This window comes from Rattus norvegicus, chromosome 15 (genome assembly GCF_036323735.1).
Source record: "Rattus norvegicus strain BN/NHsdMcwi chromosome 15, GRCr8, whole genome shotgun sequence".
NCBI classification, from domain to species: domain Eukaryota; kingdom Metazoa; phylum Chordata; class Mammalia; order Rodentia; family Muridae; genus Rattus; species Rattus norvegicus.
The window spans coordinates 39,147,211-39,165,017 of NC_086033.1; the positions used below are offsets into that span (position 1 = coordinate 39,147,211).

General features: G+C 43.5%; 1 protein-coding gene across 3 annotated transcripts in view; it reads left to right on the forward strand.

The window, feature by feature from the left end:
• The window catches only part of Mipep (mitochondrial intermediate peptidase), a 125,615-nt gene that overhangs the window by 44,910 nt on the left and 62,898 nt on the right, over positions 1-17,807 (forward strand). For 2 of the 3 annotated variants that reach the window (XM_039093685.2, NM_031052.2), the window contains exons 15-16: positions 10,348-10,422; positions 13,275-13,394. In XM_039093685.2, the coding sequence (XP_038949613.1) occupies positions 10,348-10,422; positions 13,275-13,394 (195 nt within the window). The remainder of the gene's footprint in view (positions 1-10,347; positions 10,423-13,274; positions 13,395-17,807) is intronic. The other variant, XM_008770779.4, reaches the window with a different exon arrangement.

The following is a 17,807-nucleotide window of genomic DNA, read 5'->3' on the forward strand; positions in this document are numbered from 1 at the left end:
ACCCCATCTTTACTTCCCTCTCTTTCTGACTATCCCCAGACATGTAATATGATTTTGCTGTCTTTTGGAGTTTGATTCCATGTTCATCAACTCTAGAATAGTAGATGTGTTTCAAGGTAGTCTTGAATCTGAGTGAGTCTGAATTATAGTCTATTTCAGTTTTTAAAACGGCCAAGTTAAATGAACTATTGTGAAGGTTGTTGGGGATAGTCAATGGTCTTGCACACATAACCCTGCAAAAGTCCCGCAACCACCCCTAGCTTCATGTTGGTGTTTGGCAGTCGCAGGACTTTGGTAATTGCTTATTGTATGAGGCCTACAGAGTAGAGCCAGATGCCCCATCCCCAAGATAACAGGGAAGTCCAAGTCAGGCTGCCTTACGGTGCAGGGAGTGGCTGAAGAGGAAGTAGGAAGCTCCCAGCCCGCTCTCAGTAGCCATATCCACTTTCCTAAAACACACTAGTACCAGTTGAGGGCATCATAAGGAGGTGAAGTTCATAGAAAGTTCCTACTGAGTTTATGTTTCATGCCAGTCTCCACATCTCAGTCACAAGTAAAGTCAGGCATTGTCCCAAGGCTCTTGCCTTCAGTTCCTGAGGCCAAGATGAGATCGGCCATTTTGGCTAGAAGGAAAAGCCTCCAAGAGGTCAGGAAAGTCCTGGAAAGCCCAGAACACCTCCCTAGGAAGTGAGGTGTGCTCAGCGTCTTCCTTTTCTTGCTCTCACTGCCCTTAGTCACTGATTCCTAAGTGGCAGGGCACGCCATCCCAGCTGTGGTAAACATTTTAAAATGAGCCCAGGAGTAGGACATTGGTTAGGGCCAGGGTTTCCTTTGTTCTAAGGTGCTATCTCTACCCCACCTTTTCAGAATAGATTTTTTTAATCAGATTTATAATAGAGTTTTAACTCTAACTGAATTGAAGTAGCCAAACTCCTAGGTAGACCAGATAGCTTCCGTACATTCTGCCCATGTCCTATAGTAACCTCCTTTATCTCCAGTTTTTTAGTTCGTAGCTTATATTGGCATTGGTACTCAAACAACCTTTCTTGGAACAGGGCAGTTCCCCTTCCTCCAGTGTCCTGCCACCTAAGGGACAGTTAGGGCATTGTGCTCTGTCTTACCTGTAAGTTGTGGTAACTGTTCCACATGGTCTCTGCTACTGTAGCTTAACAATAAGCTTAACACCAGTGGATCAGTCGTCTTCAATCTGCTTCTCAAAAATTTTGTCTATTCTTGGGTGCTTGTGTGCTTTCCTAGCTATTTTAGAATCAAATTGCTTTTTTAAAAAAGTATAAGAATTCTGTATTTCTACGTGTATACCAGTATATATGCTTTATCTGTGCCATATACCAATGTCAGGATTGAGTCTTCAGATCATGAGGAAGGCATAGCTCACTATTTATCAGGTTTCTTAAAAGTCATGGAATAAAGTTTTCATGTTTTCTTTCTAAGGCCTTGATCCACATTTGCCAGACTTGTTTCTGAAAGCTTCTCCTTTCATACTGTTGTAAATATCCTCATCGACCTTGGGCAAGTCGTGGGTTCCAGGAACCTGCCGGTAGACTTGGACCGGAGTCTGCCCCATTATTTCTGCGGAGAGTGCTTTGTTCTCTTTCCAGTCCCCATAGCTTGCGTTTGTTTCTTTTTTTCTTGTCTCATTCTGCCCTCAGTAGAAGCTGCTGTGAATGTGATGTGCCTTAGTCCTGATGGAGGCTTTTGTTTGCTTGCTTTTGTCCAGCCTGGTTTTTAAAGAAACGGTTCTACTGTTTTATCATGAAGGAAGATGCTTATTATGGGCTTGGTAGAGATGCCAGGAAAAGCAAATGTCTTCTAACTTTTAGCTTACATAGTTTTGTTTATTTTTTTTTTAATGGTTGCTGTGTTCTACCAGATTTTTTCACCACATCTCTCGAATTGGATAGTGAGTGTCAGTGCTGAGAACTAGCAGTAAGGTACCTTTCAGTTCTAGGATTAAACAACTTTGGTCTTGAGTTCATATTGTTTTTTTTTTTTTTTTAATACAGAGATGACTTCTTGGTAGTACTTTGTGAACAGAGGAAACTTGGGTTTGTGGGAGAGATTGGCTTTTGATTTCACTGGTATTGAGTGGAAGCCGTTTTATAAAATGAGGTGGTGAGATGGTTTGTGTTCCTTCCTTTTTCTGTTCTCTACAATGTTTTTTGTTGTTGTTCTTAAGTAAAACTATAGTCATCTGTTTCATAGAACTTTGTCAAAGTTCATCTCTAAAGCCATTTATGATTTACTTTCTCTGTACGAAGATTTTTAGCAAGTGGTTTTGTTTTGTTTTGTTTTTTGTAGTCATTGGACTCCTTGACTAGACTTTCTTTTTAATAGGCTTTGCTAAGTTATAATTTTCTACAAATTTAACCAAGTTCTTAACTTTATTGGCATAGTTATTTAGAGTATTCTTTTATCTTTCATTTTCAGCTTCATCTGTAATTATATTTCTTTCCACTATTGTTTTTCTCATGTTTTCCCTTACTAATCTGTTTTATTAGGATTTTCAAATACCAAGTCTTCTGTTCAGTTTCAGTTCACTGGTATTTTTTGCCTTGTTGTTATTCATTTCTTCCTTTCTTGTTCCATCCACTTCCCTGGTTTCTTTTTCATCATCATCGTCGTCATCATCACCACCACCTTCCTCCCCCCCTTTTTAAAGTAAGATCTCATGACATAGCCCTCATTGGCCTTTGAACTCACTATGTACACCAGGATGGCCTTAAAATCATTGAGAGCCACCTGCCTCTGTCTCCCAAGTGCTGGGATTAAAGGCTTTCCTGACTTCTTAAGGTGGCATTTATCTAATTGTTTAAACTTGAGTAATATGTATATTTAGATTTGAATGCCATCTGCTTGAAATTTCATGGTGCATCTGCTCAACTAGTTTCTATAGTTTTATTATAGAATAGCTATGGTATTGTTAACTTCCTTTGATTTTGCTTTTTGGTCCAGGACCTTCTAGAAATATAGCTGAACTGTGCTTTGTTGTCTCATTTGTTTGAATCACAGTTTCCTGGAAGTCAGTATTTAGTCCAGCCATTCTCCTGGGTGTTAGCATACAGGTGTGCACGCCCAGGCCTGGCTGATTTAGTGGGCTGTCTGGTGTGGATTCTTCATAGTTTGTCGGGATTCACTTTGGCAATAGTCTATCTGTGCTGTAGCAGATTATGTGTCTGGGATTTTTGTCCATCTCTTTTGACTTTGCCTTTTAATTCTATTGTTTTGAGCTTTAATAGACAGTGAACTTCTTTCCTACAAAAATTGAGGTGTACGTCTTCCATGGGAGAGAGGGTGGGCTGTGTGCCTGGGTTCAGTGTACTTTTGCTGTCTGTATTTGGATAGCGTGTTATGGATGCATAAGACACCCTTCCCCAAAGTTGTCATGCTCATTAAAAAAAAGAAAAACCCAAACATTTACAAATTGAAAACTAATGCATCCAAACCTTCAAATATTGTTAGTCAAATTTAATAATATATGCATGCTGTAATATCACCTAGTGATGACAGATTAGAGAAACACAAAGGGTCCTGTTACATGGAGATATGGACTTGTGTTACTGTTGCTTACTGTCTCTAGGTAGGGAAGTATGGAGCAGGGTCAAGGTCTTTCCTCAGATGCTAACTATGATGATGCTGCTGGCCTTTACTTTCTCCGGGCTTCGTAAAGTTGGATAATTATCATCTTTATGGTTCATATTTAGACTAAAGCCTTTAATGCTGCCCAGTAAACCAGAGTACATTCATGACATGAAAGGGAAGTAGGTAAGTGCTACAGTTTCTCCCCTTTGGGGCTGTAATTATGTCTGACATTGAAGAGGGGAAATCAGCAGTAAATGAGTGCTGGGAGTTGGAGCTAGCTAGAAAGGCCCTGCTTTGGGTACGGAGAGGGTGCCCTGGACGGCTGGAGGGCTGTGAGAAGGTTTCCAACTAGGGAGCTGACAGGGCCTCAGAGATCCAAGTTGCAGAAATTTAAGTTGAAGCCATCGGGCACATGCGTGGTTATAGGATGGATAAGTTAATTAAATATTCAAATAGGGCTTCCTGTTGAACGTCTGGCAAAACCAGGGGCATTTGGGCTGGGTAGTTCAAGATGTATAGCTCCTAAGTTTTAGTCACTTACTTTTTGGTTTTGGTTTGGTTTTGTTTTGTTGTTGTTTTTTTTTTTTTTTTCTATTTCAAAGCTAATTGTTAAATTTGAAATGTCACTATTATGGTGCTGCAGGAGGCACTGTTCATGATGGAGTGCTGGCCTTCTCCAGGTACTGCACATAGTTATTGTCTCTTATGTGCTTCCCTGTGCACTTTCTGGTGCTTTTCTCCTACCTGGGGAAGATCACGTGCATTCTTTGCTGTCTCTCCACTGCTCAGTAGGCTGCCTCAGACATCGTGATAAAGTACAGACGAGGGCAGACCTTGGAGTCTTCCCATCTGTCTGTCTTTGCTCAACCTTTATTCTCGTCCTCTACAATCTCCAGTCACCCAACACAAGGGCAACCTACTGGGGACGAGGACAATATCAGGCCTGAGGAGCTCTAGAAAGAGAGCTTGAAGGCTTTTCCTGAAAGAAACTCTGAAGGATAAAGTTTACCCAATAAATATTGTTTTGAAATAAATTTACACACATATTCTGAAACTACATTCAGTGTAGTATGTCAGGAGTGACATGGAAAAAAAAACTGTGAGTTGCTTCAGTAAGGGTTCAGCTAGATTGACTGTCCTGTCTAAATGCAACACCCCCAGCAGAGGAATATGGATACTATATGTTACCTGAAAATCACAAAATGGAAACATGCCTCTTTACAATGTAAACAAGATCTAGGTAGGGCAGGGCAGGCCTGGTGGTGTTACTCTGTAGTTTGCAGCATGAGACAGTATCCTGGGGGCTAGGGCACATGGTGTGGATATGGCTCTGAAGAGACAGGAGACTGGAGCTCTGGCTACCTGTGGTTTGACAAGGGGCAAGGTACACGCAGACCTCCCTCAGCAGACATCAATCAGAAATGATCACTAACAACAGTGCTGTGGCAAAGGGGCCCTTAGAATCTCCCACATGGGACTCAGTGCTGGTTTGGGAGAGATTAATTCCAAAGTGGGTCTAAGGGGCTGAAAGGGATTCTGAAAAAAGTAAGTTTATACACAGACTATAGTAGTGTACAGGTTAACAGGGGGCTATCTTGTGCACACGCCATTTTTTCCTTAAGGAATTTTATATATTAGAATATCTTCTTTTCTTGGTAGAAATGTACGTCTAATTGATTTATTTATTTCCAAGTCAGTGCTTTGAAACACTTGTATTTTTAAAATGTGCATTGGATGGAAGGAAAGAAGCTCAAAAACTTTCTTAGTTTGGGTTTTCTTGCTGTGAACAGACACCATGACCAAGGCAACTCTTACAAAGGAAACATTTAATTGGGGCCGGCTGACAGGTTCAGAGGTTTAGTCCATTGTCATCTTGTCGGGGTGCAGGCAGACGTGATGCTGGAGAAGGAGCTGAGAGTTCTACATCTTTTTTTTTTTTTTAAAGATTTATTTAATGTATATGAGTACACCATAGTTGTCTGTCTTTGACTTATACTGACGCACCAGAAGAGGGCATCGGATCCCATTACAGATGGTTGTGAGCCACCATGTGGTTGCTGGGATTTGAACTCAGGACCTCTGGAAGAGCAATCAGTGCTCTTAACCGCTGAGCCATCTCTCCAGCCCGAGTTCTACATCTTGATCCACAGGCAGCAGAAGGGACTGTGTGTGCCACACCGGGTGTAGCTTGAGCATAGGAGGTCTCAAAGCCACCCCACAGTCACATACTTCTTCCAGCAAGGCCACACCTACTCCAACAAGGCCACACCTCCTCCAGCAAGGCCACACCTACTCCAACAAGGCCACGCCTCCTAATAGTGCCTCTTCCTATGGACCAAAGCATTCAAACACATGAGTCTATGGGGACCAGACCTATTCAAACCACCACAAATACTCTCTGGGAATAGGCATACCCCTGCAACAGTCTTTCTCCTGAAGCCTGGATGACTGGGATCTCCAGCCAAAGAATAAGAGTGAATGTACTGACAGCCTGTGGTGGCTGCCTTCTGCCACCCTGGAGGCGATGGCCAGTCAAGAGCCTGGGAGGTCAGTCGGCACCAGTTCAAGGCTAGGGCCAGGAACAGAGAGCTCCCTGGAATCTATACAACTGAAAGGGTAGATGCAAGGTTAGGTTGCTACCTGTGACTAACACAATTAAAAATATTTTTACTAAGGTTTCAAGAATTTTCTACATGTGTGCAGTGCATTTTAATCACACTCACACACCCCCTACACTCCCAACTCCTCCCAGGACCGTCATCCACCATCTGACCTGCTTTTTCAAGCAACATACAACACAACATACTGTTCGTGGGACATTTCGACTTGAAACTTTTATCAGTATTTAAGATTCTATGTGCACATGTGTACGGGCTTGCACAGAGGTCAGCCTGTGGGAATCAGGTCTCTTTCCCTGTAGTCCAGGGGTCAAGGTCAGGTTTTCAGATTTGGCAGTAGATGCTTTTGTCTCTGGAGCTGTCTTCCCGGTCCCTAGAATTTAACTTTTCACTATTTTTGTCTCTTTTTTTAGTTTTCCAAAAGAAGTTGTAAATACACTCTTTATCTAAGATAAAATATGTGCCAAGTAGAAATTTATGGTTGTTACCTGGAATGTTGGAATTACGTGATTTGAAGATCAGAATTTTCCGGGTGGTTAGAAATTAAAATGCTTTGAACACTGTAGAGTTTTAGTTTTAAAACAAACTTACAGGGTTTTGGCCAAATGCACTTTAAACGTATTTCTTTCTCTGCACGTTCACGAAGTGTGATGAGTATTTTAAGATAAACCACTTCACAGCTCTTACTCTGTCCAGGTCAGGTTTTGCTCTCAGACCTTCTTGTCTGACTTAGTGAGGAACTTCAGCGTTCAGGCCTTGCTGGGGTCTCTAGGAGGGGTCTGGTCTTCTCATGGGGCTCCTGCAAGTATCCCTCCTTCTAGCCTGCTGCTTAGAGGTATATCTACTGCGTAAACTGTCGGGACTGGGAGAAACACATTTTTATGTGCCTGCCTACCTTCAATTGGGGACTCATCTTTTTCCTACTGACATTTTCCCATATGCTCACCCTGCCACCATTAATTATATGCTAATTGTGTACTTGAATACATAATTATAATCTCTGTGTTTTATATTACCACAATAACACTGTTGGGGAGAACTTGTTGGGACAGTAATTAAAAACAAAAACAAAACCTTGCATGGGAATGGCTTTGTCACTGGACAGCAGGGTGCTCTGATGGTGGGTCATATTTTTAGATGGCACAGCTGCCACCCGCTCCATGTCTTCACCTCCGTCTGATGCAGTTAGCAGTATTGATTCCTGAGGGCAGAAGATGACCCAACAAGACAGCATTTCTTGAGAGGGACCAGCCGCAGTGGAGTAGGGGAGAGATTCTGATCACATAATCTCCAAGTACAGGAGGACGTGGGCTTGTGTGTGGCATAGCGCCAGGTTGGGGAGTATGGTGGAGAAAATATTGCTAAGCAGGAAATGTTAGCTGTATATTCTAGCTAATCAGACCTACAGAATATTTGGTGACTTTGATGGCCAGGAACCACTTGGGGTACTGGTAAGGGGATCTTAAGGATCCAGTCTTCAGTATGGTGGATTCTGGCTGAATTGTCTGCTGTGATTTGAAAATGGATCATGTCCCAAATGTATGTTTGATGGCAGTTTGGTCCCAGTGTAGCAGTGTTGGGGTTACGGAACCTTCATATTACCTCCCTAGAAGAAATGACTATGGTTCCTAGGGACCCTGATTAATTCCTGTGGCTAGTTGGGTAGATTGTTATAAGAGAGCAGACATTTGCCCTGTCTCTCAGTGTGATCTCTTCTGCCTGTCTCTGTGATCTCTTCTACCTGACTCTCCATGTGATCTCTTCTGCCTATCTCTGTGTGATCTCTTCTGCCTGTCTCTGTGTGATCTCTTCTGCCTGTCTCTCCGTGTGATCTCTTCTGCTCATCTCTCCATGTGGTCTCTTCTGTACATGATTCATCATCTGCCAGGAGATTCGAATTAGTAGGACCACCTAGTCTTAGAATGCTAGTTTCCAAAAGTGTGGTCCTAATAAATTTGCTTTCTTTATAAAACACCCAGCCTCAGAGACCTTTTTGAAGCAAAAGAAAACAGTAAGCATGTTGATTAAGCAGGATTCTTCTAAAAGTGGATAATATCTAAATTAACATAAACCTAAATTCAGACAGCTGGAGCTGAGAAAAAAGAAACATGTCCTCCTCTAACTCACCCCAACAGTAACTTACACTAGCAGTTTGTGGAATGAATGAGGAGTTGGCGGTATCTTTAATATACTGCCTTTTAAAAATTTGCATTTTATCATTTTCTTGGAAGTATCTAAAGTAAAATAATTGACATCTAATTAATGCTTACTCGTTTATAACACAATGGCTATTAGTAGAGCTTAGGTGCAGTGTGGTTCATAAATACACTTTAGGGATGATGTGTGTGTCAGTATCGATGTGGTTAGAACACTTGAATGCTTAAAGGACAGATGCTTACATTTTACAGGAACTTGGGGTTAAGCCCTGTGTGTGATCTTTGAGCCTGGGGGAACTGATAGAATAAACACTGTCTGTTTGGTTTTTTTTAATAGTATTTTTTTAAATACCAAGATGGGATAGGGTGTAAGTTCCCAGAGAGCTGAGATTTCTGTCTGTTTTCTTCTTGACCAAAGACTATACCGGTCAGAGGAAGGGCAGGCTGCTGCAGATACTCGTCCAGGGAACTCTCCCTCAGCTGAGGGAGTACGGCTTGCGGTACTGATGCACACTGTCTTGTCATACCCACTGAAGCGTTGTAAGAGTCTTCATGTACACCTTCAATAATTCAGACTCCTGATTCTTTCTCAAGTATTGCTGCCTTCCCATCGGGTCTGTTCTACCCTCCAACCATGTAGAAAGCTTGGCAGGTTGCTGCCAGCGTCGCCGCAGGAAGAGGCAGCTGACATTCTAGCCCTTCCTGAGCCCCAGAAGCTTGTCATGTCTGAGTCTGAGGGTGCAGACCAGCCCTCCATGACAGAGCACTGGTGACAGTGTTGACTGCTTCACCAGCCAGGAGAAGCCAAATACCATCAGGGCAAGGAAGATGCAGCAGGTGCAGGAAGTAGACGTAGGAGCAGGAAGCTGGTTGGTTGTACTGCATCTGCACTCAGGAAGCAGAAAATGATGGACAGACAAGTGGGGCTGGGATAGAAAGGCTGAAGCCTTGCCCCAGTGATCCACGGAGGCTCCACCCACCTAAAAGCCTCACAGCCTTCCCATACAGTGCCGCCAGCCGGAGGCCAAATGTCCAAGCACATAAGGGAATGAGGGACTTTCGCATTCTGCATCACCTGTCTTTCATCTCTGTCTTTGTGAATTCCCAAAAGTATCTTTCTTCATCAGGAATCGAGTCAGTTCTTCCTTACTCTGGTTCTTCTTCTTACCCAGGTCACAGGAAAGGATCGTTTGTCAGCAGAGCCTTTCAGAGTCCCATGGCAGGCTCTACTCTGGGGATGGACATAGTAGCAGCTATGAACGGGCCCACACTCCCACCCACCCGCCTCTGGTTTCTTTAGATAACGTGTTTCTCTGTAGAATAGATGTTAGCTTTCTTCAGTAAAGAAGAGCTTACTCACTTCAACGACATTATTCCATTATTTTCCCAGAGCATAAATGTCATAGGATTAGGTCTAATTACTTTCATAGAGAAAGCTTTAAATGACACAGACCTTATACCAAACTCAAGTTCTGTAATTCTTCCAGGTTGGAAAAGTGAGGACCTGAAGTTTATCATCACGCTGATCGTTGGGAATATCAGTCCAGTTTAACCCTGTCTGGCACTGTGGATTAGCGCTTATCTCAACATTTTAATCTTTTAGGCTCTTCGTCAGTTATTATGTGCACTTGAAAGTTAAGAGAGCACTTGAACACACTTGCTAGAAACAAAGGAACACAAATATTCCCTCTGGGGTTTAAATAGATTTGAAAGATCAGTGCCAATACCATCACTCCCTCTAATCCTGTTTTTTCTTATCTGATTTGACAGTCCTTCTTAAAATTAAATGGAATGCCTTTGGTCGTGTTATCTTGTCAACTAAAATATCCAAAGGTTATTTTTACACTATAATGAGATCTGCCATTCATTTTTTCCACGTGATGTTATTTTTGAGTTGCCTGACCCTGAAGTATACTTGTAGCAGTGGCTTATTAAGCAGTTTACTGACGTGTACATTGTTTTGTTTTATGAAGCCACTGCCGAAAGCTATGGTGTCTCGTCTCTGTGAATCTAAGAAGGTCTGTGCCGCCGCAGAAATGCAGCTGCAGGTATGTGTGTGTGCCTCATGCTAACGTTTTCCAGACACTATCCCGAATAGACACTCAACTTTAAATTCTTGCCAGTGCACTTATTACAATAATTATGCTTCTGAACACCTTTTATCTCAGTTCAAAGAACTCAGCCAGAATTGACTCATGACATTCTCACACTATCTGTATGAGGTGCATGTGAAATATGAAGTATGGTCATTTCCCATTTTTACCAAGGAAATCAAAGCCTAGCAGGATTATAGAGCCAAGTTAGGGCTTGGGCCCAACCATATGTATTGTTACTCATTTTCTGGTTTTGTTTTGTTTTTTTTTAAATTGTGGTTCTTCCTGTGAGGTTTAAACAGTAATTATTATTAGTTTTAGATGGTATTTGTAGGTAGTTTCCTGGGTTACGAGATGAAGACAAGGACACTGTGATGACCATCTGGAGGCCAGGTCTGTTACCAGATGCTCCAATGTTTGCACTTACTGAGATTGTCTATGGGAGTGTCTCGTCCTTACAGATTAACAGAAACAAACAGTCCCTGCACACTTGCCTTGCACCTCAGCAGCACCCTTTCATGATCCCGTTAACTCTTTCAGACGGAAACTATTCTCCAGTTGCCTTTGGTTTTTAAAAATTCTCAACCCAAACCCCAGACAGTAAATTCAATCCCTAGAAAGCAATAAGAAATGGGATCTGTTTGTTGTATCTTGATATGTGTTCTGCCTTGGGGTATGCCGTATATCTGGAGTGTTCAACAGGCCTGGCTTCTGTTCTTGACTTCTTTAGTGAGGAGAATGGTTATAGCCATCACCGTGGCTTTTCATCTGATTTGTTTATTCAGTGGCCATGCATGTGAATCCAATTAAAAATTAATTTCAGTTTTTTAATAATAGTGTGACCTGGAGAAAGGCATTTTCTAACTTTGTTTTGATTTCGATATCTCAGTAATGGCCCAGGCTGGCCTTGCATGTGATCCTCCTGCCTCAGTCTTTCAGTGCCAGGATGGCATACTTGTGCAGCCCTGGCGCCGAAGCCTTTTGGTTTGCTTTTAGAAGTCTCATGAAGCTTTCTCTCTGAACCACAATTTTATTATGTTCCGATGATTTTATTTTAAACCAGGAACCAACTGTTCTTCCCCTCCCATCGAAAAGAATAAGCAAGAGTGGGAGGGGGGAGCCATTCCTTATGACCTAGCCTCTATTCCTTAGAGGCTGTGCCCTGCCTCTAAGCTGCAGTGCAGGGGAGCGGTGGACAGGCTCTGAGGTGGTTAGTATGTTAGAAACGGTCGTGTGCTGTAACAGACGGGCTGCGTCCTTCTGTAGGGTGCTAAGGCTTTTGGCTCCGGGAGTGCAGCAGTGTACTAAGTGATTGAAGCTAGCTTAAGGAACAGAGAGCCTTTTGGCTTACAGTTGGAGAGCGATCACAGTGCAGGCAGAGCCGCCTCGAGCAGGTCTGGAGGCAGGAGCAGGCGGCCGAGAGTGCGCATTGTAAGCTTCAAGCACAGAGCAGAAAGAATGAACTAGACATGGCATGAAGTCCTTAATTCTCAAAACCCCCTTCCGGGACATACTTCTTCCAACAAGGCCACACCTAAACCTCTCCAAACAGTGCCACCAAACTGGAACCAAGTGTTTCTACAGGTCCACATTTACATAATTTAAAAGGCATAGTCAAAGAAACAAAGCCCTTGACTTCTAGCTTGTTGTAGAGTAGAAAAAAAGTGTCCCCCACAGCTCAGGTTAGAGCAAGGTTCAGTTGATAATCATTTTCTCTGCTGGCTCTGGTTCCTTGGGTCCTCACTGTCCACCGTTAGTGCTCATGGCAGAGCTGAGAGAGCCTCGTTTAGCTGTATGTTTACTTAGACAGCTAGAGGAACACAATGTTTGTGTTCAGAAAATGTCTGTGCTTCTCCAGGGAAGGCTTAGCTTAGCTTTATAATTCACAAGCATAATTCTATATGTAGGTGAAGGCAGGGGCCAGGGGTCATTTACATGTTTCCTTTTATCCAAACTAATCCTCACTTCTTTCAAGTCAGCAGCTGTGCATTCTCTGCAGATTCCATTTCTAAGCCAGAAAGACTCACCACAGCGGTGTAACTGCACGTCAGACTGTCTCTTTAACTAAAACACTCCATGTTTCTTACACGGTAAATTCACACTGCGGTACCACTCCAGCGCCCAGGTCAGATGTCCAGATTTTATGTTCAGATTTCCTGTGCTGCTTTCCTCTGTTCGGTGGTCACTGTCCTCAACTCGAGAGGATGCCCCTCCCCCTCCCCTGCTGCAGCTGTTTCCTTTGTTCTTCCTGATAGAGAGCTGACATCTGTGGGTCCCTTGCTCCAAATCCTGCAGCAGCTGCACCAGGGTCTGCCCCTTCTGTGTTCTACTGCCCTAGATGCTTTCTGCAGCCTTCTCTGCACAGCTGTGTCACTTAGTGGTCCTTCCCTTCTAGACACAAAGCTAGGACTCTGACCGCCTCACACCTCTCCCTGATGATGAGCGGGATCCAGGAGGACACCGAACAAGATTTGTTAGATACAGGCACTACAAGCTGCAATTCTGATGTTTTAAAACGTATTTATAACTGCGTAATTCCAGTTTTGTGGCCACAAATTTAATGATGGATAAGGTTCAAAACTGAACGGCAACCTTTATTATGGAAAGCTTGAGAGTACCCCTTTAAACTCTTGACTGGTTATATACATGGTTCAGAGTATGTCTCAGATAACACATATTTATGTCTGTGAGTCTTTTCAGCTGTGGTTCATAATTGCCACTCTGGTGCACTTACGACATCTTTGACTGACCACATCTTAACTACAGGATGGACTACCAAAGCTAAACAGAGGTTTCTGTCTGCCTAGGTCTTTTATGCCGCCCTGGATCAAATCTACCATGGCCAGCATCCCCTGAAGAAGTCAACCACAGACATCCTCATGGAAACACAAGAGCAGTTTTATGGCTTACCCTATGTTCCTGACACTGTAAGTCCGCATTTTAGTCCATCATGCTGTGAATGGCTCTGCTCATTTCTCTAGGTCACCATCAATACCTCCTGGAAGACCTGAGACCCCTATATTTGTGTTGAACATTTTTCATGGGCAGATGTGAGAATCCCCCTGCTCTGTGCATTTTCTCTTTTCTCTCAGTGCTTCCCACGTGCCTGGGAACCTGGGATTCGTCAGTATTCTTTTTAGTTTGTTTTTAATTACACATAGATGTTGAGATTGTCCTAGCATGCATCGCAAAGAGAACTAACATTTACTGAGTACCTTGCATTGTACCAGGGGCTGGGCTGTAGTCTTTATATCCTGTCTTACTTAGTGCCCTGCTAAGCTAAAGGATAGGAGGCTGGTTGCCATGTCCAAGTCCTAAGTGCCTGACTTTGGAAAAAGAACTCTAATTTCCCTCTTAAACTGGCCTAGTCTTGTAAGTACTCTCCTCTCATTGAGCCTATTGAGGTCCTCCCCAGGGTTAGATAGTGATGTACTGGGGTCCAAAGGCACTTTAAACTTTCTCTGGCTAGTCCCAGGTTCCTGTGGAAAGAGGAACAACCGATTAGCTCAGCAGTGTGGACTCATTTCTCATGGCTTCCTAGCTGTCGGTGATAAGAGCACAGGGGAACTCCACCCTGCACTAGAATGCTTTCTAAGCATTTAAGCAGAGAGAGAGTATGTATTGAGTCTATCACTGGAAAGGTACAGATGTATCTGGTTCTAGCTAAACTGAACCTAGGTCTTCTATAACATCACTGCAAATGTGTCTCTTCTCTGTTCTCAGCTCTGTTGTTCTCTGGGTTGGTTTTATTTCCCCTGTCCAGGAGGTGAGCTGGCTATAACTGGCTTGAGATTGTGTCTGTCCAACCTAGTCAGTTCAATAAGGAGGTAATGTTAAGAGAATTCCATAAGCTGTGGGAAGACAAAGTCAGTGCCAAGTTAAAGGATTAGACATCAGATGATGTCAAAGACTAAGTTAATCATTAAATTTTAACAAGCCCCCAGGTCACTGTCTCCTCACTAGTAATTATGTTCAGAAATAATTTATGTGCCAGTTGAGGGGGCATTTGACCTTTACAGTGCCCCATGCCATTAGATTCATATCATCTTATAAGCTGAATGTTCTAGAAGTACAGAGCCATGGCTCTCGTTGCCTAGTTTTGATTTTCTATCACTTATTACTCTAACCTGTGATCTAGTGAGCTCTTCAGTTTGTATGCTAGGGAGCGTTGGTGTGGATGAGAACAACCTCTTAACAATGGAAGTCAGAGTAGTAGCTGTTTCCTAGGTTTTAATAGCTGTTATCTAATTTGTGGACATTCTGGGGCTTGTGTAGGGTGTTTTTTGTTTTGTTGTGGGTTTTTGTTGTTGTTGTTGTTGTTCTCACCAAACATTCCACTTAGTTTTCTAAAAATAATAATGCAACTTGGGGCGAAAGAGATGTCTCAGTGGTCGAGAGCACTTGCTGCTCTTTCAGAGGACCCGGGTTCAATTTTCAGTGCCTACATGGAGGCTCATCGCCATCTGTAACTCCAGTTTCAGGGGCTATGACACCCTCTTCTGGCTTCCACAGGCAGCAGGCACATACAAAGTGTATATCCACACATACACACACAGGCCAAACACCCAAACACAAAATAAAAATAAATAAGTCTTAAGTCAAGATTAATGTAGGTGCGACACAAAATAACCATTGGGGAGTGAGCCCCATAAATGATTGCAGCCGTAGATAGTGGGGGGACTGGACACTCTGCAAACCCTAAGGGAGGACCAGACACTCTGAAAACCCTGAGGAGAGGACTGGACACTCTGCAAACCCTGAGGAACTAAGAGGAGCATGTCTGCTGCCGTTCCTTACTCCGTGTCTTAGTCACTGGACTCTCCAAACCTATAGAGCTGAGTGGCTGAGGACCATGTCTTCTACTGTTTTTTAGCCGGTGTCTTAGTCACTTTTCCATTGCTGTGATAAAACAACACGGCCAAGGCAACTTACAAGAGAAAGCATTAATTGAGCGTTCAGTGTCAGAAGGTTAAAGCCCATGATGGCAGAGTGAAGAGAAGCTGAGGGCCACATCTGCGCCACTGCCACGAGAGAGAGAGAGAGAGAGAGAGAGAGAGAGACAGAGAGAGAGAGACAGAGAGAGAGAGACAGAGAGACAAAGAGACAGAGAGAAAGAGAGACAGAGGAGGGAGCACACTGGAGTGAAGGCAGAGTTGGGGAGCACACTGGAATGGCACAGTGTTCTTACAACCTTAAAGCCAACCCCTAGTGACACACCTCCTCCAATAAGGCCACCTCCTAATCCTTTCCAAACAGTTCCATGAACTGAGGACCAAGTATTCAAACACATGAGTCTATGGAGGCCATTATTCAGAGCACCGTATTCTACGCCATAGGCTTCTGGCCTGTCAAAATGCACAATGCATTTAATCCACCTTCAAAAGCCTGCATGGTCGCCCACAGTCTCAACATTCTCTTCTGGGACTCAAGGAAATCTCTTAATTGTGACCACCATAAAATGTAAAAGCAGATTCCGTATTTCCAACATAGAGCGGCACAGACTCTACATCATACCAAAGGGGGAAGGGAAACTTCTCTCTCTCAGGCCATGGCATCATAGGACTGTGGCACTGTGGGCAGGAGTGCAGAACACATCCCGCATTTCGGAGGGAGTTTGGGCATTCTCCACTAACACTGGATGTGAGCGCTCTGGGGCCAGCATTCATCTCCTGCAGTCAGTGGAGACAGCATGCTGAGGTGTACTCTTGGTTCCAGGGACTACAGAAAGGAGTTTATAGCAGGTTGTGGGTGTCTTTGAAGGGGAATGGAGAAGATTCTGTGAAAAGCCCAGGTTATTGTCAGCAGGAAAAGCACTGTACAGAAGGAGAAACTAAGAGGCAGACTTACTGAGTCCAGCAGGCATAAGCTGCTGTCAAGAAAGTCGAACTAAGTAGCACTTCCATGGAAAGCCACAGAGACTTTGTTCCACACTGGGGATAGTTTGAGCCTATGAGACCTCAAGCCTACCCTCCCGGTGACATACCTTGTCCAGTGATGCCACACCTACTCCAACAAGGCCATGCCTCCTATTAGTGTTACTTCCGACAGGCCAGGCACTAGACACATGAGTCTATGAGGGTCATTCCTATTCAAACCACCACCGAAGCAAGGGAGTCTCACAGTGCAGCTGGTGCATCTACTCTGGCCTGGGAAGGGGACTGTGTGTGCTACAGCAGTATTTATAGCTTAAGTCACTGGGTGGCTGTCTAGCTGGTGAGTTGACCATTCTACTTTATTAATCGAAATGTATTCTTGCTATTCAGAAAATCTTTGAAATTACTGAAAGGTGATTTTGTTTCCACTATATGGGGTAAAGATAAAGAGTATGTTTTGAGAGACCCATACTAGGGTGTCCTGTGCCATAGCAAAACCGATGGTGGCCCGAACCAGGACAGTGGTTGCATGTAAAGGATGGTGCAGAAGCAGAGGTAAGCTCTAGGACTGGGCCAGATGTGCAGGTTGGGTGCTGAGCAAAAGCAAAGGAGACAGAGTACAGGGTGGTAGGGCCATGTTGGCTAGAAGACAGTATCATAGTGACTTTATAGTATTCCCCACTAACTTGTTTCCAGGAATCGTTTGTCTCAAATAGTTTCATTCCCTGAAGAATAAAAGTTGAGTGAGAACCTAGAGAGTATTTCTAGGGCTTACAGAGTCTATACAAAGTATCTGGGTGCTTTCCTTGTGGTGTCAGCCAATAGGCAATGGTCACAGATGTACTTCGGAACATTCCTTATGTGTGCTAGTTACTCTTCTTGGGAGTAAAGTCTCGGCCATATTTGGGAGATGCAGTACAGGATCACTAGCTTCAAAGCCCAAGTCTCTCCCACGAGACCCAGAAGCTACAGCACACAGAAAAACAGGTCCACTATCCAGGGAGGATTTCATAGATCATTGTCTCGCCACCTACTCCTTGGTGTGCCTCGCTTTGATAAAACTGAACTCATATGACTGTACTGTTCACATTACTGGAACTGTCTTTGTTACCTATGAAGTATGGGTACTGACTCTCTGAGTGGGTAAGTAGCCTCGTTGTGTCAGCATCTCATTAATATTTATGTTGAGTGCTAAACCGCTTTGTAAACTAGAGAAAGTCAGTTTGCACTTGACTTGTTTTCCATAGCAGTAGTTTGATGCTGGGAACCCAGAGGTCTTATTCAGCTAGTTATAGGGTGAATTTACATCACAGTCCCACAGACTGATTTTCTGTAGGATTCCATCTCTTTATGGATGGAGTCATATTGCTTTTTTAAAATATATTTCTATTTGGGTATCATATGCATATGTGTGTTGTGGTGATACACATGTGAACAAAGGTGCCTTCAGGGTCTGGAGAAGGGTTT